At 44.5% G+C, this 27,728-nt stretch overlaps 1 protein-coding gene across 1 annotated transcript in view; it reads left to right on the forward strand.

Moving 5' to 3' along the window:
- PHF2 (PHD finger protein 2) overlaps positions 1–27,728 on the forward strand; it is a 762,463-nt gene that overhangs the window by 319,607 nt on the left and 415,128 nt on the right. Inside the window, exons 8-9 of the mRNA XM_068253616.1 lie at positions 6,033–6,120; positions 20,584–20,690. Coding sequence (XP_068109717.1) covers positions 6,033–6,120; positions 20,584–20,690 — 195 coding nt within the window. The remainder of the gene's footprint in view (positions 1–6,032; positions 6,121–20,583; positions 20,691–27,728) is intronic.

The raw sequence follows: 27,728 nt of genomic DNA on the forward strand, positions 1-27,728 counted from the left end.
TGCTTAGCCCTGCACCCTGTGTAGTTTAAGTGCAAAGTGCTCCTTCCTACAGGGAGGCAGCCATTTTTTTGTGAAGTCTGGGGGTAGTGGCACGGCAAACATTGATCAGAGGGTACAACACACAGAACTTCTAGCAGAGCTGGTATCACAATGAAGTTCTAGATAAGTTAATGTGAAACTGAGTAAGTGCATTACAGGCTCACCTGCAAAGCAGCAACAGGTGTGGCATCCGTAATCTGTGCATGCGACGGCCGCGCATGGACAGATAAGGGGGGATGTGGAGTGACCTGCAATGAGGTGAGAGCTTCCAAAGGTGAAGTCCGCGGGAGCATATTTTAAACAGGTAAGTACTGAGGATAGTACTGAGGTAGGGGGGTGAAGTTTAACTCCAATCTACCACTAAGAGTAAACAGAGTTCATGAGAACCATAAAACAACGAGATCAATTACGGTATATATTGATCATTTTAAAGTGTACAGAGTACAAGCCGCAGGGCGAATCCCAAATCATTAATAAGAATTGATTTGTTTGTATTTCGATTTCAGGTGTTTGGCAATATGGAATTGAGACAGCTGCAGTGCTGGCAGCAAAGATGGAGATGTCAGTCGGATAAGCGAAAGGTTCCAGATGCCAATCTAAGCTTGAAGGAACACGAGATTCCTGAAATTGGAAAGAGACTAAAACACGAGATTCCTGAAATCGGAAAGAGACTAAAACACGAGATTCCTGAAATTGGAAAGAGACTAAAACACGAGATTTCGGAGATCGGAAAGAGACTAACAAAACTGTCTGAGCAAAGCATAATGCAAAGTGCTAATGTTTTTCTTTCCCAAGGTGGTGCTTTTATAATGAAGAGTACCGTGCTGATGGTGATCCTAGGTTGCCATTCCGTCCTAGGAGAACGAAGAGAGGACATTCTCATGTATAATAAGGGGTTAATGAGAATGCAAGGCCCAAGCATGTTAATGTTTGGTGACAAAGGTACTAATCCTTTCACACCTCCCTCCGCTTGGCACAGAAGGACCATGCAGGGACGGAGGAAAAGAGCACTTGTGCCAGGAGAAAACAAATTTCATGGCACAATGTGGGTGAAAGGGCCGAAAGGTCAGGTGTGCTGGAAGGGTGACGTGAACAGCAGTGTAAACCTGCTATTGAATGTCACACTCCCAGAATCGATGCACCGATCCAAAGGTTTGTTAAAAGGTACATTGCAGTACAATGGGTACATGCAAAAGGTGGAGTGTGTGATTCAGGGGTACCTTGTCTTGGTTATGCAGAGTGAGATGGTTCCAGATTGGAGAGGAACGAGTAGGAGGCGTCAATTCTCCTGCCGGAGAGACGCGGAGGACAACATCACACTCTGGAGCTACCAACAGAGAGTGCCTCTGAAACAACTTTACACACATAAAGGCTGGAAAGCCGAGGGTGGGTGGTTCTCGAAACAAGAAGTAAAAATCGAGATCAAGCCACATTTCCAGGTGACAAAGAGGGTGGGGAGAGCGGTCCCGGGGGAGGGAAAGCCCACACAGGGAACCCCATTCACACCACACGGGTCACAACAGGGGACGATATTACACAGTCCATATGCAACAGCTTATCCTCATGATAGTTGGGTAAGTGAAGAGGTACTCTTAATCGAACGATTGCAGAGAGTACAATCTTCCCGACCTCAGGTACATAGTGTGCCTCAGGAGATAAGGGGGGAAGAGGTCCAATCAGGACAGCTGGGGACATATTTTGTCAGCGAGAGATTGGACAAGGGGAGGTATATTAATTTTTCTGGAGAAGGATCTTTTGCATGGCAGCTTCGAGATGTTTGGGTGAACAAATGGAAACGGTGCAACATTCCTTTAGGCACCGCCACTTCCTTAGTTCCCACCTCAACCCGGGTCTTACACCAGGACCTGAGAGGTCAACCTTTTTTGGTGCTAGACGGGGAGGTGAAGCAAGTAGAGTTGTCCTCATGCGGGCAATTCTTGCAGAAGTACCTGCGTTGGCCGGGGCAAGTCAAATTTAGTGAAGAAGCCTGCAGGCTCAAGAACGCAGAATGCGAGGATACCATTCAAAAGATCCACCCTGAAGCCCAACCGATAGTTCCGGTGGCTGAAGGAAAGGTTTGGTTTTTTAACATAAGGTCTAATGATACATTCAAGGTATATTCTCATAATTGTTCCGATAAGGGAGATTTTCCAAGGGGAACATATTGTGGGAGTGGAGATCCCATATGGATCCAGTCATCCAGGTTGGATGACGTTGTTTCTCAAATTGTTAAGAGAACTCTAAAGTGCAAAGTTTCACGGGTAGTTCCCGTCCTGAAAGAGAACACGACATGGGACAAAGGGGAACAGGGTTTGATCCAAGACGACCACATTTTGTTACAAAGGTTAAACAAACAGTACACGAAGTTAGAGGTAAGATTTCACCATGATACAGGTGATCTTAACGAGGTAGAACACAAAAATGAGCAGGTGAGTGCCAGTCTGACCTGGTGGACAGAGGTTCCGGTGATGTTCCAGGGACACTCGGACGGGGCCTCTGCAGTTCCAAAGTTTTTCTACAACCACTGGTCGTCTGGATGGGGATGACAACGTTAGGCATCATTATCCAGGTGAGGTTGCGTGCTAAAATTACGTAAAACAAATTAACCTGGTCCAGAGATTGGTGCCTCATAAACAATCTCCTGAACCGATATTTTCAAATTAAGGGGATATACAGGGGTACGGGTATAGGTTTAGTAGTACCTGTGATGGAGCTGATTGTATAAAGGCGTTCTTTTAGAAGGCACCTGGCACTGCTCCCTTGAGTAACAACCAAACGAGTTTCACTTTTCTGTGGTCATGCAAGTTTGTGAGTGATACGTAAGTGACGCAAATGCTGAGCATGTGGTATAGAGGGACTTAGAAGTAGGGCCTCCCCAGAGAGCCTGGTTACAGGAAGACCAAGAGATCTTGCTCTCTCTCTTCCAGGGGTAACCACCGAGAGCAGAGAAGTTGTGTGAGCACGAAAATCGAAAAGTGAAACATAAAAGAAAAGAAACCAGGTACTGGGAGGTTCAGACGCTGGGATCGGCGTGTCAAGCCGTTTTGTTACTGTTATAATTTAAGTAGGCCTCAGTTACTTGGCCTGAGTTTTATGTAAAAGGCTTGTCCGCAGTGTATGCCTTTAAAATCAATAGAGGTTTTTGTGATGCAGGCAGAGGCATCTCAGGGTCTGCGTGTAGCAGAGGATACACGCAGATACTAAGAACATGTTCCTAAAAGAAGGCCATCGGATTACTCTGACCTCAACACTACACCACAGGAACAGAAAACATTGGCCATATTTACTAAACATCCACGTTCCTGCATATGGGTCAAATGCCTCATTGATTATTAATCAAGTAGGTGTGTATGATGACACCACGAGTGTGTCCACCAATAATCTGGTCTAGGGGGTGGCGAATATGATGTCACGTTTAACTCTTTCCTAGTCGGTATTAATAGCCGGACGAGCTGGAAAGGTGGGCTCTCTCTCTCTGATTCCTGCTATGCTTCAATACTGACTGGAACCCAATTATTTCTCTAAGCATGTTCTTCCTTTCTGTAATCAGATATAATGTATGCTGTACATAGGTAGTCTAGGGTAACATAGAGTAGATATAAGAATACCTGACTAACCACCACAGGGGGTTAGGCAAGAGCGGTAACGCCAAGAAACATGAAGATCTGCTTTGCTTGCTAGGATAAGATGAACTGTATCTATCTGTATATCTGTTTTCTGAATAAACTCCGTAAACATTGAAGAAGCCTGAGAAAAGTCTATCTCCTGCTTGCTGTGTGAAGAGTCATGTTTGCAAACTCCTGCTGATGAGTTTGCTGGTGCCGGAGCAAAAGGTGGATATTACAGTTACCTTTGCCCCCTTACGCATACCTCTGTCTCCCTTTGTGCCTGCTTCTGTTCTGCATTGTGCCACCTTCTGTCCCCCTTTGTGCCGGCTTCAATCCCCTGTGTCACCTCTGCCCCCCTGTGCCACCTTTTGTCTTTCTGTGCCTCATTATGTCCCCCTTTGTGCCTCCTTCTGTCATCTTTTTTGTGCTTCCTTCTGTCACTCTGTTCCTCCTTCTACCCCCCATTGTGACTCCTTCTGCCCCCCTTTGTGCCTTCTTCAGTCCCCCTGTATCACCTCTGCCCCCTGTGCCTCCTTTGGTCCTCTTGTGCCTCCTTCTGCCCCCATGTGCATCCCTCTGTACCACTGTGCCTCCTGTCTCCCTTTGTGCCTACCCCTGTGCCTCCTTCTGTCCTTTTGTGCTACCATATTCTCCACATCCTCCTCCTGCACTCCCACAGCCCAGTGTGTAAATACAGAGCATAGAACAGCAGAAGCTGTTCTCTCACCTCCTCCCTGGAGTCCAGGGCTGGGCCGGTGCAACCATCCTGTCTGTCTCTTGCTCCCTCTAGTGCTGGCACCTCACTCTCCTTATTTCGCATAGAATCACATGTCATACTGTAGGGGATGTCGGGCACCAGGCCGAGTGGTGTACGGACAGGTGGAAGTACATTGGTGGACTCCAGTGGGGAGGTGAGAGAACAGGTTTTGTTGCGCTATACTCAGCAATTACGCACTGGGCTGGGCTTCTGTTGCACTATACTCAGCAATTACAAACTGGGCTGGGGGAGTGCGGGGGGGGGGGGGGGGGCTTGGTTAGGTGCACCAAAATGTGGGAGGGAGGGAAATGATGAGGCAGGACTGGGTCACTGGGGTGACAAAACAGACTAGAGACCACCCTGGTAACACATTTCAGTTGGAATAGGACTGTCACATAACTATACTAATTTTTAATCTGGTTACATTATCACTTTTCTCCTGTTCTTCATTGAAATGATGGCATTAGAAGGATGGATTTTTTTTTTTTTTTTTTTTTTTTTTTTTTGCAGCCAACTGTCAGCTATGATAGACAGGAAATATGACTGTTGCATACAGTAACAACACTGGTATCTGAGTTAAGGTGCTACCCTTAAAGAAACATACACTGCTGTCCAAATAAATAGCTCCCATCATGATTTGCAATGTAACAATATATAATAACTAAAATCTGATACTAATATAGTAAATCTGGCAGCCATTATGTTCTGGTATCAGAAGTCTGGAAGGCTTAAATGGGTAATGGTTGAATGAGTGAGGATATCTTGGTGAACGTATCGTACGTAAATTTTGTTTGGTACTTACATATTATACCGTCTACTGAATATGGCTGTGTCCTCTTTAAAATATATTTATTCTTCTTTGGAAATCTATAATATTGTTTGAAAGCTAAGAATATTGGCTTTTATTTGCACTATGCCCCAAGTCGATGCGCCGTTCCTGAGTTACAAGATGCTGAACAAGGGGTTCTCACTGCGCCTGGCTGCCAGCAGCACTAACCTAGCAATCCGAGTTTCCAGCCTGAAGCCCAGCGAACTAAGGGAGTGGACAAGAAGACCTGGTGTGCAATGTCCACTATCCAGGTGGACATAGTATTAAGATAAAAAGATGCCCCAGCGAAGAGAGGAGCGGACAAGGGGAAAGTTATTCCAGAAAAGCAGGGAATATCACTTTAAAAGGAGTGGGCATCCGTTATTCTACAGCCCATTACTCAGGAACAAATTATTGCACTGACGCAGGGCATAAAGCAAATGAATGCCAAGACACGACTTTCTATCCTATATGTAGATTGTCAATGTGGAGTAAATATCTTTTAAATAGGGGGCAGTCAAATTTAGTAGACAGTTTAATATGTTAATACCTTTTTGTTTTAGTCTGGACTTGGTGCTTAGTGTACAGTAATACCACAGATGTCAAGCACTGAGGCCCCAGTGAAAAATTGTATGTGTAAGGAAAATGTTTATTTGCAGTATCTTAATACTGCCTGTTCTGTTCAGGGAGGAAAAGGGGGCTCTATTCATTTAATTATTGCTTGAAATTGTGATATTGTTAGCAATTTATGTTGTTTACTCCACCTTATCTGAAGAATATACTTCTAAGATACCGTTTGACACTCTTGTCTCTGCTACAGGTTGGATCTATGCAACACTCACACCTATGGACTGCTTAGCATTTTCTGGGCACTTTCTGAACAGTCTGAGCGTTGAGATGCAGATGAGGTAATGTTCTTGCTTTGAGCAGTTCATATAGTGACATATTTTATTCTACTTTGTTATCCTTTATTCCAAAAACTTTATGTCCATTAAAGGAATACTATCAATACCCAAGTGTTCTAAAATGACAATGTACAAATAATGTCTAAGTAGCTGTGTAAACATTTTCCTACTTTTGATGTTAAATATCAGAGGCAAAAGCTTTAATTTATTGAGGGTAGGATTTAGCTATATTGGGACAAATCAATTGTAGAAGGGGTGTCTGCTTCGATGCACAGCCAGAGTTGCATATCAGACTACAGAAAGCAAATATCAAACAAATCAAACTCTGAAAGCAAAAACAGTATGAAAAGCTGTGACAATTAGTTACATTTCCTCTGCTCTCTTCAGACACTTCAGTCAGAAACACAGGGCACAGAAGCTGCAGCTGTTGGGAGCTTTCTCTCTGTCACACACAGAGTTACAAACTGATCAAGTGTGAGAGGAATTTCCCCTCTTCTCATGGCTCAGTCTGCCGTCAGTTTTGGCGTCAGTAAAGTTTGAAAGTGTTTTGATAACAGTAAACAAAGAGGTTGCTACTAAAATGTATACACCAGTACTTAGCAGCACTTCCCAAACAATTCCTGTGTCAATTGAAAAAAATATGTGAATCAATAGTATTCCTTTAAATGTCTAAATCATCAGTCACGTTGGTCACAATGTACTAATAGCTAAAGCTATGTGTATAAAGTAGACTTTTGTTACATGAATGTGTTCAGGTGTCCCCCCAATCTCAGCAATTCAATGAGTCAGATGATCCTCCACTGACCACTACTCCTTTTTTTTGTCATTGAAGGACAGCTTTTAGAATATTTTGATTTATAATAACATATTACAACAAAAAAATTGTACAAAAAAAAATAGAGGATGGATTAAATTTCATGAGAATCTGTCCAGCAGATTCCTTTACAATAAGTGATTTTCCTTCTTTAGGTAAATTTACAAATAGCCCCTACTGTACATAATTGATTCAGTTAAGTTCTTTTCGTTTTTTTTACCCACCATGAGAAAGTGTTAGTAAATGATTATTCTTATTTAGTATTTACAGTATATAGCAACAACGTTTTCCACAGCACTGCACAGAGTATATTGTCTTGTCACTTAACTGTCCTTCAAAGGGGCTCACAATCTAATCCCTGCCAAGGTCATATGTCTATGCATGTATCATGTAGTGTATGTACCGTAGTCTAGGGCCAATTTATGGGGAAGCCAATTAACTTATCTGTGTGTTTTTGGGATGTGGGGGAAAACCAGAGTGGCCAGAGGAAACTCAGGCAGACACAGGGAGAAGATACAAACTCCTTGCAGTGCCCTGCCTGGAATTTGAACCAGGGTCCCAGCACTGCAAGAGAGATAACCACTATGCCACCATGCTGCCCAAGTAAATAAAGTGATACCAGTGCTCAGGAAATATTATCATAAGACACAAATATATAACACGTGCAAATCTTGTTTCAGCAGACACCAGGAGCACATGAGATATCTTTCAGTCTAGTTGTTTACTGCATGTGGGTTTCAAAATCTCTTTATTTTGCATACTCAAATACTCAACAAGCCATTAGCATTGTTCCAAAAAGAGTTTACTGCATTTTAAGTAACTTGTCTTTCTACAGTAAGAGGGCAAATTGAAATAAGACAAAATCTACTATGATGTTGTACAGTGCTGCACAGGAACATAATGTTTTACTCATTTAAACTTTCAATAAAGTATGCAGGTAATGTGGGGAAATTCTTGTCCAAACATCTCATCTGTATATTCTTAAACCTCGTACACACGTCTGACTTAAATGACAACTGAAGTGATAAGAATATGAAGGCTGCCATATTTATTTCCTTTTAACCATTTTAGCCTTTTGGACGTGACTGTCACGTTCAAAAGGGTGCTGCTGCACGCTGGTGCACGCTTCCGTGCCGCGCCCCCGTCCCCCGTCCCCCCCCGTCGTTAGCACGGAGATCAATGATGGGGACTTAGTTCCCATTCATTTATCTGAGTCCCCTGTTGAAAGACTGACAGCTTCTTATCGCGGTCTTTCTGAGCAAAAAAAAAGGAAATAAAATAGCATGTTCTCCTTATACATCCTGTAAGCGAGAGTGCTCACTTACAGCACGGGAACTACAAAAAATGACTGTGGCAATCTTGTGGCCAAATAGTTAAACTACATCTACATACATTTTTTTCACATATAACACAATAAATTACATTTAAAATTAACTGTTTACCTCCCACACCCAAAAAATAACCAAATAAATGTTTTAGCTAAAAAAAATAAATAAATAAAAATTACAATTTAAAGACAAAGCAAAAACATAAATAGTTACCTAAGGGTCTGGACTTTTTTAAATATGCATGTCAAGAGGGTATATTACTAATATTTTTTAAAATTATACGCTTGTAAATACTGATGGACGCAAAACTGAAAAAATGCACCTTTATTTCCAAATAAAATATTGGCACCATGCATTGTGATAAGGACATAAATTAAATGGTGTAATAACCAAGACAAATGGGCAAATAAAATGTGTGGTTTTTAATTATGGTAACATATTATTTTAAAGCTATAATTGCCAAAAACTGAGAAATAATGATTTTTTTTCCCCCATTTTTTTCTTAATATTTCTGTTAACCATTTCAGCCCACGGGGATTTTTCACCTTATGCATCAGAGCAATTTTCACCTCCCATTCATTCGCTAATAACTTTATCTCTACTTATCACAATTTATTGATCTATGTCTTGTTTTTCCCACCACTAATTAGGCTTTCTTTGGGTGGTACATTTTGCTAAGAATTTTTTTTTTATAAATGCATTTTAACAGGATTAATAAGAAAAAAATGGAAAAAATTCATTATTTCTCAGTTTACGGCCATTATAGCTTTAAAATAATCCGCACTACCATAATTAAAACCTATGTATTTTATTTGCCTGTTTGTCTCGGTTATTATACCATTTAAATTTTGTCCCTATCACAATGTATATTTTATTTGGAAATAAAGCTACATTGTTTCCGTTTTGCGTCCATCACTCTTTACAAGCTTATAATTTAAAATGTTTTCGTAGCATACCCCCTTCAAATGCATATTTAAAAAATTCCCTTAGGAATTTGTCTATTGTTTATTTGTCTATTTTTTTTATTATTGTATTATTATTATTGTAATTTTTTTTTTCCATTAAAAATTTTATTTGGGTAATATTTTGGTGTGGGAAATAAACAGTTAATTTTTAATGTTGTTATATGTGTAAATTGTAATGCAAAAAAATATGTAGATCTAGTTTTACTATTTGGCCACAAGATGGCCACCTTGAGTTTTTTATTTTCTCCTTGTGCTTCTCGCTAAGCGGAAGCACAAGGGGGATGCAGAAATTTTGACGTGCAGAGAGACTGAAGCCTCTAGTAATAACGCTTCGGCTTTTCTCCTGGGGACACGGATCGGTGATCGGAACCATGCTCCAGTTCACTGATCCCAGGGCTACCGAGGGACACCATGGGGGCGCGCCCGCGATCGCTCGCGAGAGCACACCAAAGTGCGGCACCACAGCAGAGCAGCTGCCCGGACGTGAGCTTCACGTCCGGGCGGCAGAAATGGTTAAAAGGAATTAAGAAAAAATAATTCTTAGCAAAATGTACCACCCAAAGAAAGCCTAATTGGTGGCAGAAAAAATAAGATATAGATCAATTCATTGTGATAATCAGTGATAAAGTTATTGGCAAATAAATAAGAGGTGAAAATTGCTCGGATGCATAAGGTGAAAAAACGACTGAAGGTAAACAATACCGGTTGCCTGGCAGCCCTGTTGATCTATTTGGCCACAGAAGTGTCTGAATAACACCAGAAACAAGCATGCAACTAATCTGGTCATATCTTCCAATACTGTCATAAAACACCTGGTCTTGCATATGCTTGTACAGGACCTATGGCTTAAAGTATTAGAGGCAGAGGATCAGCAGCATAGTCAGGCAACTGATATTGCTTAAAAGGTAATAAATATGGCAACCTCTATAGCCCTCTTGCTACAGTTGTCCTATATTCAGATAAGGACCACAGTCTTTTCTCCCTTAAAGAGGAACTCCAGTGAAAATAATTTAATATAAAAAGGTGCTTAATTTTTACAATAATTATGTATACATGATTTAGTCAGAGTTTGCTCATTGTAAAATCTTTCCTCTCCCAGATTCACATTCTGACATGTATTACATGGTGACATTGTTACTGTGGGCAGATTATGTAGCTGTTCTGGCTTTAACAGACAGCTATAAACAGCCATTTCCTGTGTGTGTCATTGTTACATTGTGGCAGTTTGCCCAGAGTACCGTACGGTACCAGAGCCTCTTGTGGGAGGGGTTTCAGCACAAAATCAGTCATACAGCGCCCCCTGATGGTCTGTTTGTGAAAATCATTATATTTTTCATGTAAAAGTGGGTATCAGCTACTGATTGGGATAAAGTTCAATTCTTGGTCGGAGTTTCTGGACTTCCGAGGCCAAAATCTGCCCCCAATACGTAAAAAAAGTTAACTACCTGCGTGACTCTGTAAGGCACGGAGGACGCCGTCCGCGCCCTCCGTGCCGTTCCGCCTGGTCCCCTCTGCTCAATAGCCCCCCGATAGGCTGTTACCCCACGGTCCGGGTCGGTATCTGCAGCCTGCATATAGGTGGCCGCCGGAGCTGGCCATGGCTGCGCAGTTCGCATAGCCGCTACTGCGGCTGTGCAGCTCTAGGGCCAACCCCCTGATCCACGTAACAGGCAGCGTGGATCGGAGGGTTGGCCCTAGAGCTGTGCAGCCGCAGTAGCGGCTATGCGGATTGCACAGCCGTGGCCAGCTCCGGCGGCCATCTTTATGCAGGCTGCAGATACCGACCCGGACCATGTGGTCGCAGCCTTTCGGGGGGCTATTGAGCAGAGGAGACCAGGCGGAACGGCACGGAGGGCGCGGACGGCGTCCTCCGTGCCTTACAAAGTCATGCAGGTAGTTAACTTTTTTACGTTTTGGGGGCAGATTTTGGCCTCGAAAGTCCTTTAAGGACCACAGCCTTTTTTTTTCCATTCAGACCACTGCAGCTTTCACGGTTTATTGCTCGGTCATACAACCTACCACCTAAATGAATTTTACCTCCTTTTGTTGTCACTAATACAGCTTTCTTTTGGTGCTATTTGATTGCTGCTGTGATTTTTAGTTTTTATTATATTCATCAAAAAAGACATGAATTTTGTCAAAAAAATGATTTTTTTTTTAACTTTCTGGGATATAATTTGTCAAATAAAGTAAAATTCCTGTATACTTTTTCTGTCTAAATTTATTGTGCTACATGTCTTTGATAAAAAAAAACAAAAACAAACATCCAGTGTATATTTATTGGTTTGGGTAAAAGTTATAGCGTTTACAAACTATGGTGCAAAAAGTGAATTTTCCCATTTTGAAGCATCTCTGACTTTTCTGAGCACCTGTCATGTTTCATGAGGTGCTAAAATTCCAGAATAGTATAAATACCCCCCAAATTACCCCATTTTGGAAAGAAGACATCCCAAAGTATTCACTGAGAGGCATGGTGAGTTCATAGAAGATTTTATTTTTTGTCACAAGTTAGAGGAAAATGACACTTTGAGACAAAAAGAAAAAAACAAAAAAAAAGTTTCCATTTCTGCTAACTTGTGACGAAAAAATGAAATCTGCCACGGACTCACCATGCCCCTCTCTGAATACCTTGAAAATGGGGTCATTTGTGGGGTGTGTTTACTGTCCTGGCATTTTGGGGGGTGCTACATTGCAAGCACCCCTGTAAAGCCTAAAGGTGCTCATTGGACTTTGGGCCCCTTAGCGCAGTTAGGCTGCAAAAAAGTGCCACACATGTGGTATTGCCGTACTCAGGAGAAGTAGTATAATGTTTTTTGGGGTGTATTTTTACACATACCCATGCTGGGTGGGAGAAATATCTCTGTAAATGACAATGTTTTGATTTTTTTACACACAATTGGCCATTTACAGAGAGAATTCTCCCACCCAGCATGGGTATGTGTAAAAATACACCCCAAAACACATTATACTACTTCTCCGGAGTATAGCGATACCACGTGTGGCACTTCTTTGCACCCTAAATTTGCTAAGAGGCCTAAAGTCCAATGAGTACCTTTAGGATTTCACAGGACATTTTGAGGCATTTGGTTTCTAGACTACTCCTCATGGTTTTGCTAGGGCAGTATAGGAACCCCACAAGTAACCCCATTTTAGAAAGAAGACACCCCATGGTATTCTGTTAGGAGTATGGTGAGTTCATAGAAGATTTTTTTTTTGTCACAAGTTAGCAAAAATTGATTTTTATTGTGTTTCTTCCCACAAAGTGTCAATTTCCGCTAACTTGTGACAAAAAATAATATCTTCTATGAAATCACCATACTCCTAACAGAATACCTTGGGGTGTCTTCTTTCTAAAATGGGGTCCTTTGTGGGGTTCCTATACTGCCCTGGCATTTTAGGGGCCCTAAACCGTGAGGAGTAGTCTTGAAACCAAATGTCTCAAGACTTTGGGCCCCTTAGCGCAGTTAGGCTGCAAAAAAGTGCCACACATGTGGTACCGCCGTACTCAGGAGAAGTAGTATAATGTGTTTTGTGGTGTATTTTTACATATACCCATGCTGGGTGGGAGAAATATCTCTGTAAATGACAATATTTTGATTTTTTTACACACAATTGTCCATTTACAGAGATATTTCTCCCACCCAGCATGGGTATGTGTAAAAATACACTCCAAAACACATTGTACTACTTCTCCTGTGTACGGCAATACCACATGTGTGACACTTTTTTGCAGCCTAGGTGCGCTAAGGGGCCCAACGTCCTATTCACAGGTCATTTTGAGGCATTTGGTTTCTTGACTACTCCTCAGGGTTTAGGCCCCTAAAATGCCAGGGCAGTATAGGAACCCCACAAGTGACTCCATTTTAGAAAGAAGACACCCCAGGGGATTCCGTTACGTGTATGGTGAGTTCATAGAATATTTTATTTTTTGTCACAAGTTAGTGGAAAATGATGCACAATAAGGGAAAGAGGCTCCCTGATTTGAATAAAAGCGTTTAAAACCAGTTTAAAAATGAGGTATCTTACCTCAATGACGAAATCTCTGTAAACTTACAAAAGATTTTTATTTGAGCCTGTGCTCAAATAAAAATCTTTTGTAAATCTTTTGTAAGTTTACAGAGATTTCGTCATTGAGGTAAGATATCTCATTTTTCTTTTTCGTTTTTAAACTGGTTTTAAAAGCTTTTATTCAAATCAGGGCGCTTCTTTCCCTTATTATGCATAGTTATACCCCCGTAAATGTTTGTCCGAGGGGTGGTGACAGAACACCCGTTGTTTTACCACGGTTAATGTTTTGTCCATCCTTTTTCATCTAAGAGAGCGACCGCAACCAGGTCCATCCAGGACCACCCCGATTGGAGTCGGGTTTATGGTCTCCACCTGCTTCCTGTGGTCGGTTGCCCCTTGCAACCCTCCTTTGTGAGTAGCCCTTTCAATCAATTGATTTCTCCACACACCTATTATTGACATACTGCACTATCGGGCTCCTTTTTTGTCGCCTGTATTTTTTTCCATAGGGTGCCAAGACACCCCAACCACGATAGTGGAAAATGAGTTCACTTTGCGAAAAAAAAAACAATAAAAAACAATTTCCGCTAACTTTTGACAAAAAATAAAATCTTCTATGAACTCGTCATACACCTAACGGAATACCTTGGGGTGTCTTCTTTCTAAAATGGGGTCACTTGTGGGGTTCCAATACTGCCCTGGCTATTTAGGGGCCCAAAACTGTGAGGAGTAGTCTGGAAACCAAATGCCTCAAAATGACTGTTCAGGGGTATAAGCATCTGCAAATTTTGATGACAGGTGGTCTATGAGGGGGCAAATTTTGTGGAACCGGTCATAAGCAGGGTGGCCTCTTAGATGACAGGTTGTATTGGCACTGAAGTGCAGTTAGCGCAGGATGTTCTCAAATCGTGACCTGGACATGGCAACAGAGAACATGGGCATGTGATGTATTGGGTACGTAGACCAATAAGACCGCAATACATTCTTTTTGACTAGACCCATGTTAAGGAGAAGGCCCCAAAAAATGTTCCGTTCGGAAACTTGGAGTGGCTTCCTCCAAAAAGGCTGGGCATAGGAGCTTCTTGGATTGGCGGTTGCGTATTGTGTGGCTTAACTGTTGGTCTCAGCCACAATTAAGTCGTACCAGCAGTGATCAGAAAAAAAAATTCTGTCACTGCGGTGGGGCGAGTGTGGGTTTGGCCGGGTGATCAGAAGCCCACAGGGGGCAGATTAGGACCTGATCTGATGGGTAGCAGTGACAGGGGGTGACAGGGTGATTGATAGATGATCAGGGTGTGATTAGAGGGGAGAATAGATGCAAGCAATGCACTGGCGAGGTGATCAGGACTGGAGTATGAGGGCGTTCTGAGGTGTGGGCAGGTGATTGGGTGCCCAAGGGGCAGATTAGGGTCTGATCTGATGGGTAGCAGTGACAGGGGTTGATTGATGGGTGATCGATGGGTGATCAGTGAGTGATTAGAGGGGAGAACAGATGTAAATATTACACTTGGAAGGTGATAAGGGGTGGTCTGTGGGCAATCTGAGGGTATGGGCAGGTGTTTGGGTGCCCGCAGGGAGCAGTTTAGGGTCTGATCTGATGGGTAGCAGTGACAGGGTGATTGATAGGTGATCTGGGTGTGATTAGAGGGGAGAATAGATGCAAACAATGCACTGGCGAGGTGAACAGGGCTGGGGTCTGAGGGCGTTCTGAGGGTGTGGGCAGGTGATTGGGTGCCCAAGGGGCAGATAGGGGTCTGATCTGATGGGTAGCAGTGACAGGGGGTGATTGATGGGTGATCAGTGGGTGATTAGAGGAGAGAACAAATGTAAACAATGCAGTTTGGAGGTGATCTGAGGGTGGGTCTGCGGCAACCTGAGGGTGTGGGTGGGTGATCAGATGCCCGTAAGAGTCAGGTTAGGGTCTGATCTGATGGGTGGCAGTGACAGGTGGTGACAGGGGGTGATTGATGGGTGATCAGTGGGCGATTAGAGGGGAGTACAGATGTAAACAATGCACTTGAGAGGTGAACTGGGGGGGGGCGGCTGCAGGTGATCTGATGGTGTGGGTGGGTGATCAGATGCCGTAAGATGCAGGTTAGGGTCTGATCTGATGGGTGGCAGTGACAGGGGGTGATTGATGGGTGATTGACAGGAGATTGACAGGTGATCAGTGGGTGATTACAGGGGAGGATAGATGTATACAGTACACAGGGGGGGGGGGGGGGTCTGGGGAGGATCTGAGAGTGTGTGTGTGGGGGGGGGATCAGGAGCCCCCATGGGGCAATTTAGCACCTGATCTGAAATATAGCTTTGACAGATAGTGACAGGGAGTGATTGATGGGTGATTAGGGGGGTGATTGGGTGCAAACTGTGGTCTGAATGGTGGGCAGGGGGGGTCTGATGGGTGCTGTGGGCGATCAGGGGGCAGGGAGGGGCAGGATCAGTGTGCTTGGGTGCAGACAAGGAGGGCTGCAGCCTGCCCTGGTAGTCCCTCGATCACTGGGACCACCAGGGCAGGAGGCAGCCTGTATAATACACTTTGTATATATTACAAAGCGTATTATACGGTTTGTATGCGGCGATCGAGGAGTTAATAACCCGCTGGCGCTTCCGAACGGCCGGCGGGTTAGAGCGTCAGGTGGGCGGTGCCTGTGGCCGGCGGCAGCGCGCGTCACCAGTGACGCGTTCGCCGGCCAAACACGCCCCCATCCGACGATGGGCGTATTGTGGTTGTTTAGGCCCAGCCTTTGCTGCCACCCATCGGCTGAAGGCGGTCGTCAAGTGGTTAAGTCGGCTGAGGCGGTCGATACTGACCACCTCAGCCAAGAATCAGGCATGTGCACGGCAGCCAGCAACCCTTGACGACCCATGAGCGATCCGCCAAGTGAATCTACTGAACCCCAGTGACGCCAATCCCCCCACTGATCCCATTGTTTGTGGCGCTCCCTCGCCCGCTGCTTGACATCACACATGTGACGCTCAGTGCCCCTCCGCATAGCAGTACAGCGCATCATCAACCACACAGCTGACATACGTGTGTGCAATCCAGTCCGGTGATGTCGCCTATGGGGATCAGGTCCTGATCCCCAACAGGCGGCATCAGTTGGGAATGTGTATGGGCCCTTCGTCAGTGGCTTAAATAATTAGATATAGAGGCTCAGCAAAACAGCCAGGCAATTTGAATCATTCTGAGAGTCTCTATAGTACCCTGTCATTACAGGGTGGCAGATCTAGGTTCTGGGTAGCAGTTGATAACTTATCTAGCAAAATGTCCAAACAAGTCTTCTATAACTAAAAATCCATTAACCTCCTTACGGTGGCCATACACTGGTCGATTTGCCATCAGATTCGGCCAACAGATAGATCCCTCTCTGATTGAATCTGATCAGAGAGTGATCGTATGGCCACCTTTACTGCAAACAGATTGTGAACCGATTTCAGCCTGAAACCGTTCACAATCTGTGGTGGTGGTGGTGCTGCCGCCACTCTTCCCCCTCCCCCCCCCCCCCGCATACATTACCTGCTCCGCCGGCGCGAGTCCCCGCTGTCACTGCTGACTTCTTCTCTGCTCTGGTCTGGTCTGGTCCTAGTTTAAACAGTAGAGCTCCCTCTACTGTTTAAACTTCCTGCGGGGCAGGAAGAAGTGAAGCATGCCAGAGACCAGACCAGAGCGGAGAAGACAGCAGTGACAGCGGGGACTCGCGCTGGCCGGAACAGGTAATGTATACCCGCTGTATTGTGTCGGTCGTCGGGCATTCAAACGCCGCTATCGACGCACTCCCGACCCGCCGGCGATTGAGAAAAATCTTCCGCACGAACGGATTGTCGGGAATCGACGGGAACGATCGATTTCGGGTGGAAAACGATCGTTCTGTCAGCGGTGTGCGCGGCGATTTCACAGCCGATTAGATCACTGTAATCGAATCGGCCGTATATCGGCGGGAAAATAGTTAGGTGTATGGGCCCCTTTAGTGGTAATCCCGAGTCGGGCTTGGGATCCGCAGCACAGAGTGGTGCCTGAGTGAGTTATATGCAGGAGCTGCTGCAGATCTCTCGTGGTATGTTTTTTTTTTGTTTGTTTGTTTGTTTATTTTTTTTCTTGTTTTTAGGGTGTAAAAGCTTGTGAAAAAAAATGCTGGGCTTTTAGACCGTAAATCTGGAAATAATTATGTTTCAAAGGTGTTTATAAGTATAAAACTCAAGAATAGGAACATTTCACAGTACAGTAAATTTTCCCACGCAGGAGGAGTAACACATTAAAACACATAGATTGAATCAGAGATATGAAACATTCCTTAAAAACATAATACAGAAAAATTACAGAAAAATAACATTTTTGAGGGGGGGATGAAAGAGGAGGGAGGAGAAGGGTAACCTGGGATCCACGAGTGCTTTGCACAACATGCCAGCGAGTCCCAGAGGGGGAGGTTAGGATGGGAGGGAAAGGGTAGGGCAGGGGAGTGGAAGGTCTTTCCTATGTATATACTTATAGGTGGGTGTAGGCCCACCAGACGCCAAGACAATCAGGGTCCCAGCCAATCCAGCTAATGTGATACCAGGAGGTGCTGGAAATAATTATAAAGTCATAAAGAGGTTAATAAATAAATGACGACATGGTGTGAGGCATCCTAAGTAATTGAGTTAACACAAGGTTGGGCTGCTGCTTGGATGAGGATAATCATACTGTTAAGATTGCACAAGACAATTAAGACATTTGTACCTGTGGTTTTTTCAAATGCTGAGTGATTCCATCTTTTAAACATGCCTTAAAGGGAGTCTGAAGCTATAAAAAAAATAGAGATACTTATCTGAGAGGTTAGGCTCTGGGTCCTATAGAGCCTTCCCGTTCTCCTTCCAGTGTCCTTGTTCCCCCGCAGGCTCCCCGTTAGCAGTCTATGACCGATCGATCATAGACTGCTCTCTTCCGAGTTGGGCTGGCTTTGGGAGTCTGAGTTTGGGACTCACGTGTGCACAGTACAGAGCCCGAGTGCTTTTGAAGACTGCTATAGTCTCCCACAGCGGGAGAGTCAAACAGGGGAACAAGGACACCGGAAGGAGAATGGGAAGACTCTATAGGATCCTTCCCTCTCCCTAGGCTATAGAGCCTTCCCTCTCCCTAGGTAAGTATCTGTTTTTGTTTTAAAATTAGTTTCAGACTCACTTTAAGGTGCCAACTAATGACACAATTTTTTTTGTCCAATCTTACCACTTCTATGTAATATGTGGAGCTACCTAAAATGTCCATTCAAATTATATTCACTCAGTTAACCCCTCTACTACAAAGATTTGGTAAGGTTGGACAAAAAAATATTTTATCATTAGTGGGCACCTTAAATTTACTTATTGGTAGAAATGGGGAAAGGCTATGTTGTTGCTTATTTTTTGCAGCAGTACTGCACTGCCATATTCAAGGGTTCCCCTCAACTCCATTTTTAGGGGCAGATAACTACCTAAGGCGTAACGGCAGAGGAGTGTGCAGCGATGGGGGGAGCATGGGCACATGCAGGGAGTGGTAACTTACCTTCTGGGCTCCACATGGTGCCTCTGTCCTCTTCCTCCTAGGTTTCCCTCACGTTGGTAACTGCGCTCCTTGTGATGACATGACCCGGCTACCTATATGGGAGGGGGCGCCCTGGCTAACCATATGGGAGGGGAGGGAGCACCCTGACTGCCTGTATGGGAGGGGAGGCGTGCACTCTGGCTACCTATGTGGGAGGGGTACACTCTGACTACCTATATTGTGGGAGGGGAGGAGGCTCTCTATCTACCTCTACAGAGGGGGTGGAGGCTCTCTGGCTACCTATACAGAGGTGAGGGTGTGCTCTCTGGCTAACTATACAGATTGGAGTGGGGCACTCTGGCTACCTATATGGGGAGGCTCTCTGGCTACCTATATGGAGGGAGGGCTTTCCGGCCACCTATATGAAGGGAGCCACCTGGCCACCTAGTTGAGGGGAATGTGGAATCTCTGGCTACCTATACTAGGGAAGGAGGGATCTCTGGCTATCTATACAGGTGGGGAGGGGGCTGCATCTATCCACTTAATACTGGGGGCCTCTAATAATGGTAGTAACAGTGTACTCAAGTCAACGGGTGGGGGGCACAATTTTTACACTCTTGCCCTGGTAGCTAACTAGCTCTAGTTCCACTCTGTATGCATAGTGCTATATACATAGGTGGCAATTTGGCATATACGTAAATGTGGCCATCAGGTTTTTTTAGCATGTGCATGGTCATTGTGGGCAGCAGCAGTGTAAATCCAGTATGCCCTGCGCATCTTTACTGCTTGTATAAATGGGCTCCAATAAATTCCACAATAATGTCAGATTTGTCTGTGAAATGCAATAAAATGAAATAATTAAAAGTGTGAATAGTATTGAAGAGAACTCGAGGCGGGGTTCTTACAGCGCAATTCCCATACAGAGGCTGGGTCTGCCTATAGAGCTCAGCCTCTGTTGCTATTTAGCTTCCCCCAAAGCCCCCCCCTGCGCTCTGAGACCCCATAAAACACAGCCGCGCTGTGCGGATGTGTTTACCTCACTAATGTCAGTATCCGCTCTCCCCCGCTTCCTGAATCGCTCCGGTCCCCGCCCGCGTCCCTTCCCTCCAATCAGCGGGGAGGGAAGGGACGTGGGCGGGGACCTGAGCAATTCAGGAGGCGGGGGAGAGCGGAGACTGACATTAGAGAGATAAACACAGCCCGCATGCTCAAAATATGTGCTAGGGCTTATTTTCAGGGGAGGTCCTAGTTTCGGGTAAACACGGTATATTGAGCGCACATTCCAGCAGCAGTTAAATTGTTTTGGAGTGCTTGCCATTGGACAACATAACTAATAATAATATGTGGTATTTATTTTGGCAAATGTGCACTCTTTACCTTGCAGAAGGTAAAGATGGATATACAAATAGGGGCGAGTAATTTTTGAAAATGCCAACACAGTTAAATGGAACCAAGTAAATTATGAAAACTATTTATAGTCTATTATGTATTGTATATCTCGGGCTTAAAATATAAACTGAACTGAGGAAAATGTATGTAACATTAGTTATTCTTTAGACCACCTATTATGTCCAGTTTGACCCGTTCTTTACACATAGGGCTTGATTCACTATTCCGTGATAACTAATAGCACTGCCTGCTAGTGGTTTTTGCACACAATCGTGAATTTCCACACGCAATTGCGAATTTGCACGCGAAAATTCGCAATTGCACGGGAAAATGTTAGCGTGGCCGTGCTATGAGTTATCACGGTTTAGTGAATCAAGCCCATAGTATGGTCAACTGTGGAGTGCATGAACCATCCAGCATTGTGGATATAATTAACTCAAGTCTTAATCATCAAATCTGCAGAGCATATGAGGTTGAAAAGAGACTGAAGATCGTCAGTTTGACACAGTTCCCAAATTACGAGACAGCCTGTTGGTATGTGGGAAGACATCTTCTTGAAAAATTCAAAGGTACTTTAAATCTTTTAATTCTGACATATTTAATGATTTGTTGCCTTTTTTTTTTTATTAATTTTTAACTTCCAACGTTTGGCTGTTCATATTGATTTTGAAGATTGGCTCTGCAGAACATGATCATAGGTCAACCTGACTAGGGATGTGCAGGCAAATCTTTAAAGTTCAATCTCTCTGCTAATTGGCCCGTTTCACTTAGTGAATTTTTGTGTGGAACTGCTGCATATTTTGCTTCAAAATTCTCTTTTCACATTGTCACAAAGTCAGTGGCACCATTTAGAGCAAATCCCCTATACATATGGCAAAGCTTCCATACATATAGCAAAAACTACAAGGTCCACTACTTTCCTTAATATGCCTAGCAAATATTTGTGAATATAGCAATCACCAAATTTTCTATGTAGGAGAATTTGGATGGTTCGCCCAATTGGAGTGACAAATAAATCAATAAATCTTCAAAATGAAGAAGATGAAAAGTAAGAGTAGGTTTACCAAGTAAAATAAAAATGTTCTTAATAAAATAAGGTAAAATATAATTTCATTTATTAATTGCGAAGAGCACTATGACAACGCGTTTCTCGACGTAAGCCGCTTCCTCAGGTCAAATGATTGCCAAAATCGCACAGCGTTTTGCCCTACAGCTTTCATAAATAATACATAGTGCTGTTCGCAATTAATAAGCTGTAGGGCGAATCGCTGTGCGATTTCAGCACTCATTTGACCTGAGGAAGCGGCTTACGACGAGAAACGCATTGTCATAGTGCTGTTCGCAATTAATAAATGAAATTATATTTTACCTTATTTTATTAAGAAAATTTTTATTTTACTTGGTAAACCTACTCTTACTTATCATCTTCTTCATTTTGAAGATTTATTGATTTATTTGTCAATCCAATTGGGCGCCTCCAACCATCCAAATTCTCCTAATATATCCTACTTAGTAGGATTTTTTCGTTCTCTTTCTTCAGGAGAGTCGAAAATATTTTTTCATTTTGGAGTTGCGACCGAGAATCTACGAGAAAAGACCGAGTGGAGACGGTACTTCTCCACCTGTACACATGAGTGGTTGCCAATTTGGAGCAACCCACCTTTGTGAGTATAATTATACTAGCATTTTTCACTCTGTCTTAACCAAGAAGGTATTACACCAGTGGCCGGGTGTTTGTCTGCTTGTTTTTTGCCAGTTCCAAATGTTCTATGTATGTTAACCAATTAGCATTCCTGGACGTGAGTTTCACGTCATGCTCTGTCCCTGCCTGCATTCCCAGACGTGAAACTCACGTCCTGCAGTCTAAGCAGCGCTGTGCACGTGCGCGCGCATGCGCGCGCCCGCGAGTCCGCGCGATCCTCTCATTGGTGCATGTGAACAGAAGTTCACAGAACCAATGAGATCGTTTTTACTGTGAATGACAGCTGCCATAGCCAATGGCAGCTCTCATTCACACTGTGACAATGTAAACATTACATTGTTGCCACCTAAAGCTGCTGAAGCCTCAGATCTCTCGTCAGTGTGAGATCTGAGGTGGAGCAGCTTGTGTGCAGAGCTGTGTGAGCTGTGTGATCCACTAGTGAAAATAAATTATATTTGATTGCTGTTTTTAACCCCTTCCCAGCCTAACTATCCCTTGTGTGTTCAGTACACTGTACTGATCACACTGTACTAATCTAGCTGATCTAGCTGTCCTAGGCCCTTTTTATACTGCCCCCCTCCCCCCCCTATTAGTGTTTTAGTTTGCTGACCCCTTATTGATCAGTTGATCGTCATATGATCATCTGATCTTCTGATCTCATCTCTCTCCCCCTCACATAACCGTCCTCTCTTCTACTTCCATCCCCAGCACTTTCCTCATCCTCATTTAAAAAAAAAAAAAAATCTTTCTATCTATTATCTCTTTATCTTGTTCTGTACCCTATGTATAAAAAATGGCAAAGAGGCGATACACAGAACAGGAGATCGTTGCCTTGATGGAAATCAGCGGCAGCGACGAAGAATCTGACTGCGAATCTGACGGCGAAGAATGGCTGCCGGTTGAACATTCCGACCCGCTGTCAGACGGCGACTCCAGCTCTGATGAAGGTGAAGGGCCATCAGAGCAGGCAAGAGTTGCTACTGTGCATCCTGTTGTCACTGCATCAGTTCCCAGTGGCAGCGACTCTGAGACACAGGCGTCATCAGATCGCAGAGGAGGGAGCACAGCAGGCACTAGTGCTACAGGGGCAGGCAGCCAGCAGCAAAGTCCTCAGGAACCCATGGACATTTTAGATGGCACTAGTGCTCCAGGGGCTAGCAGCCAGCAGCAAAGTCAGCAGGTACCACTGGACATGTCACACCTACTGTGGGTACCGCCAAACATGCAAGCACCCCAAATCCCTGCTTTCATTGCAAACAGTGGCTTAATGGTTGACATGACAGGGAATATGTCACCAGTCGATGTTTTCCAGCAATTCGTCAATGACGATTTTTTGCAATTTATTGTCGAGCAGACAAATTTGTATGCCGCTCAATTCATTGAGTCCCACCCCAGGTCCACTTATACCCGGAAATGGACACCAACAAACTTGTCGGAGTTGAAAGTGTTTCTAGGCCTAACTTTCAACATGGGGCTAACAAAAAAATCGCAACTCGCAATGTACTGGAGTACAAATCCCATACACCACACCCCTCTGTACTCATCAACTATGCCAAAGCTGCGTTATCAGATGATCATGAGATTTCTGCATTTCAATGACAATAGTCTAAACAAGAGTCCAGACAATGCAGGCAGAGACCGGCTTTTTAAATTAAGGCCGCTTATAAATCACCTTAATTTAAAATTCAGTGAAATTTGTGTGCCTGGAAGAGAAATTGCAATTGACGAATCTCTAATGCCATTTCATGGCCGGCTTGGATTCAAACAATTCATCCCCAGTAAACGAGCCAGGTATGGGGTAAAGCTCTATAAGCTTTGCGAAAGCGGATCAGGGCACACCTTTGCATTTCGCATCTATGAGGGGCGAGATAGCATGCTACAGCCAGAGGGGTGCCCAGCAGATATGGGAGCCAATGGAAAAATTGTGGTGGACCTCATGACCCCCTTACTAAATAAGGGGTATCATCTATTTGTAGACAATTTCTACACCAGCTTGCCACTTTTTAAATTTCTTTTTTCGGCTGACACCGTTGCCTGTGGTACCATCAGGGCAAACCGAAAAGGCTTTCCACAAGAAGTCCTGAAAAAAAAATTGAAAAAGGGGGAGACTTGTAGTCTGCGCAGCAATGAAGTCCTGGCATTAAAATACAAGGACAAAAAAGATGTGCTTATGCTTTCCACCATGCACACAGAGGGCACAGTGTTAGTGACGTCTCGCCGATCAGAGACTGTCAAGCCTATTGCGATTGATGACTACAACAAGCATATGGGAGCAGTGGATCTGTCCGACCAGATGTTGGCCCCATATTTGGTAGCTAGAAAAACTAAATCCTGGTACAAGAAGGTAGGGATTTATTTGCTACAAATGGCAATGTTCAACGCCCATGTGGCATACAGAAAAGCAGGCAATACCGGGTCATACCTGCAGTTCCAGGAACAGATCATTGCATCTTTCCTTTTTGGATCTGGCACAACACCAGTACGCAGTGACCAATCCCAATGCGAAGACATCATCAGACTCTGCGACAGGCACTTTATGGAAGCACTCCCTCCTAATCCCCTGAAAAAATATCCTCAGAAGAGGTGCAAAGTGTGTGCCAAACACCAAATAAGAAGGGACACAAGATATTACTGTCCAGATTGTCCCTCCCACCCAGGCCTCTGCTTTACTCCGTGTTATAAAATATACCATACGGTCACCAATTATTAGAACCATGCCTATCTCCAAAAAAAAATTCTGTAGCCACGAGCTCCATTTGAAAAAAAAAATGTTTCCAAAAATAAAGAAAATAGACCAGGGGCAGCCTAAGGCATGTGCCATTAATTAAGGGCCACCATTCCCAGCGGGCCACCACATTATATTCTTATTTTTACAGTTGGTCATTGTTTATGACTGTATTTTGTTCATGTTTTTTTTTTATGTTGCAGTTATACACATAAATGAATATCAAACAATAAAAAAGTGTAAAAGAAAAGTAAAAAGACAAAAAAAGTAAAAAAAAAAAAAAAAAAAAAAAAAAAAAAAAAAGAGAGCTAGGCATTGCTGCTACCTCCACGTGGTGCCTGGTGGAAACAGCGAAAGCTGGCAAAATGCAGTGGATATTTCATTTCATTTTATATTTGATTTATCAGCACTTAGTGGCTATGCAGTCTCTGCGGTGGATGTTGCCATTTGCCCTGCATAGGATACTATATTGACAATGGCGGATGAAGGGGCCACAAATTCTTTCTGCTGCTCCTGCACAGGCTGAATATAATGGTCAACTACATGATCATCTAGTGACAAAATAAGGCCTATGGCACATCATTTTCATCGTGAGAAGCTGAAGAATACCTGTCACTTTCAAAATGCTTAGCGACAAACTGTCACCAACAGTCAAAAAAATATTTATTTTCAAACAAGTGGTCACACTTGTGCAATTTTCAGCAAAACCACAAAAATGTAACGGACACAATATACCCATCTTTGTATAGCCCTGGATCTCTACTTTTCAAAATGGTGGCACTTGTAGTACTTATTTTCTGTTCTGACACACATAGGACTCTGTGAAGGAAGCGTGACGCTATAAAAAGGAAAGCGGAAAAAATGCCCTTCAAAAATCCAAATACACAGGTCTCTAATAAAGGCCCACTACGTGGTCAGCTAGTAACAAAATAAGGCCTATGGCACATCATTTTCATCGTGAGAAGCTGAAGAATACATTTTCCAGTGTTTTATTTCAGTGGCTGTTAACTTCTTCCTGAAGTCTTCGGACACTGTTGACCTTCCCACTGAAGGAAGAGGCGTTACCCAGTAGTGGATCTAAGCGACCACGGGTCTTCGCCCACACTCCCTTGAGGGGAGTGCAGGATTTAGCTGCCTAGTGCCCAGCCAGGTCACTACTGGGATAACCTCAGCAAGTGGTCAGGAGAACAGCGACGCTAATGTGTGATGAGAAGCAGACGTGGTCAGGCAGTTTCCAGAGGTCCAGGACAGGAGAGAGCAGCGTGGTTAGGTCACAGGCAAAGGTCGGGGCAGGCGGCAGGCAGGCAGAAACGAGGTCACAATCCAAGAGTCGGGGCAGGCGGCAGGCAGGCAGAAACGAGGTCACAATCCAAGAGTCGGGGCAGGCGGCAAATAGCAGGAGTCGGGGTCACAAGCCAAGGGTCAATTCCAGGAGTCAATCAGAGATCAGGGTAACAAAGTTCCTACGGACTACGCCAAGCTGTCAGAACGAGCAACACTGGAGTAATGGCCAGTGCTGCTTTTATACAGGATCTTTGGCGCCAAATTACCGCCCTGCGCATGCGCAGTGCGCGCACAGCGCACCGCGCCTGCGCGCGCATGCGCAGTGGCGCGCACAATCGCGGGCAGACGCGCGCGCACAAGACTCCGTGCACGCGCGCGCACCGCAACTTGCGCGCATGCGCGCACCGCCCAATGCCGCGCGCCGCCAACCAGGAAGCCCACACACCAGCCCTAAGGCCCCCCTGTGCGTGCGCACCCCAGGACGGCCGCGGGAGCGTCGTAGGACCCCAGAATGGTGAGTGTGACATTGCCCCCCCCCTAAGGGCAACCTCCGGGTGCCCCTAGGAGCTGGCTTCTCAGGGAACCTCTGGTGGAACTGTCTGAGAAGTCTCGGTGCATGAATATTCTGGGTAGGTTCCCAAGTGTTTTCCTCCATACCGTACCCCTTCCATTTTACTAGGTACTGAACAGAATTCCTGATTCTTCTGCTGTCTAATATTCTTTCAACTTCAAATTCTTCGGCCCCATCCACTACAATTGGTAGGGGAGGAGCAACTGTACGGTCAGGGAAGTTGCTGGGAACTACCTTCTTCAGACAGGAAATATGAAATACAGGGTGAATTCGCAGTGAGGAAGGAAGGGAAAGCTTGAAGGCCACATGATTAATTCGGGTCAGTATGGAAAAAGGGCCAATGAATTTGGGCCCTAATTTCTTGGAAGGGCAGTGTAACTTTAGGTTAGCAGTAGAAAGCCAGACCAGATCTCCAGGATGTAGCTCAGGACCCTCACTTCTTAACCGGTCAGCGGCTCTCTTCCCCCTCTCCAAAGTCTGTTTGAGAATCCTCTGGACCGTGCTGAAGTTGTCCTTGATCGCCGTCACTCTCTCTTGTACTCCAGGAACAGTGACCATAAAGTTAATGCCAGGTAAAAAGGAGGGATGGAATCCATAATTCACAAAGAAGGGAGATTGGTGGGTAGCTGAATGGATAGAGTTGTTATAGGCAAACTCAGCCGTAGCCAACAGAGGGACCCAGTCATCTTGTGAGGCCGAGATGAAACACCTTAAGTACTGTTCGAGGGTCTGGTTGGTCCTCTCTGTCTGACCATTTGATTGAGGGTGATACCCAGAAGATAAGGAGGAATGAATTCCAAGACACTTGCAAAGTTCTTGCCAGAAGCGGGACGTGAATTGTACTCCACGATCAGAAACCACATCCAAGGGTAAGCCGTGTAGCCTTACAATCTCTCTGAGGAAAAGATCAGCGGTCTCAGCGGCAGATGGAACCCCCTTGCAAGGGAGGAAGTGAGCCATTTTTGAGAAGCGGTCTACGACCACTAGGATGGTGGTAAACCCCTGAGAGGCAGGCAACTCGACCACAAAGTCCATGGCAATGTTTTCCCAGGGCTTCTCAGGTATTGGCAAAGGGTTCAGGAGGCCCCAAGGTCTTGTACGAGGAGTCTTAGAGCGGGCACACACCTCACATGAGGCCACAAACTGTCTGCAGTCCTTGGAGATTTCAGGCCACCAGAAGTTCCTTCGGAGCAGGTCAAGGGTCCTGTCTCCACCAAAGTGACCTGCCAGTCTATTATCGTGACAGGACTGAAGAACAAGGAGGCGTTTCTCGGGAGGTACAAACAGCTTGCCCTGGAAATAGTACAGTCCATCTTGATTAGTTA

The sequence above is a fragment of the Hyperolius riggenbachi genome, chromosome 9 (genome assembly GCF_040937935.1).
Source record: "Hyperolius riggenbachi isolate aHypRig1 chromosome 9, aHypRig1.pri, whole genome shotgun sequence".
Lineage (NCBI taxonomy): Eukaryota > Metazoa > Chordata > Amphibia > Anura > Hyperoliidae > Hyperolius > Hyperolius riggenbachi.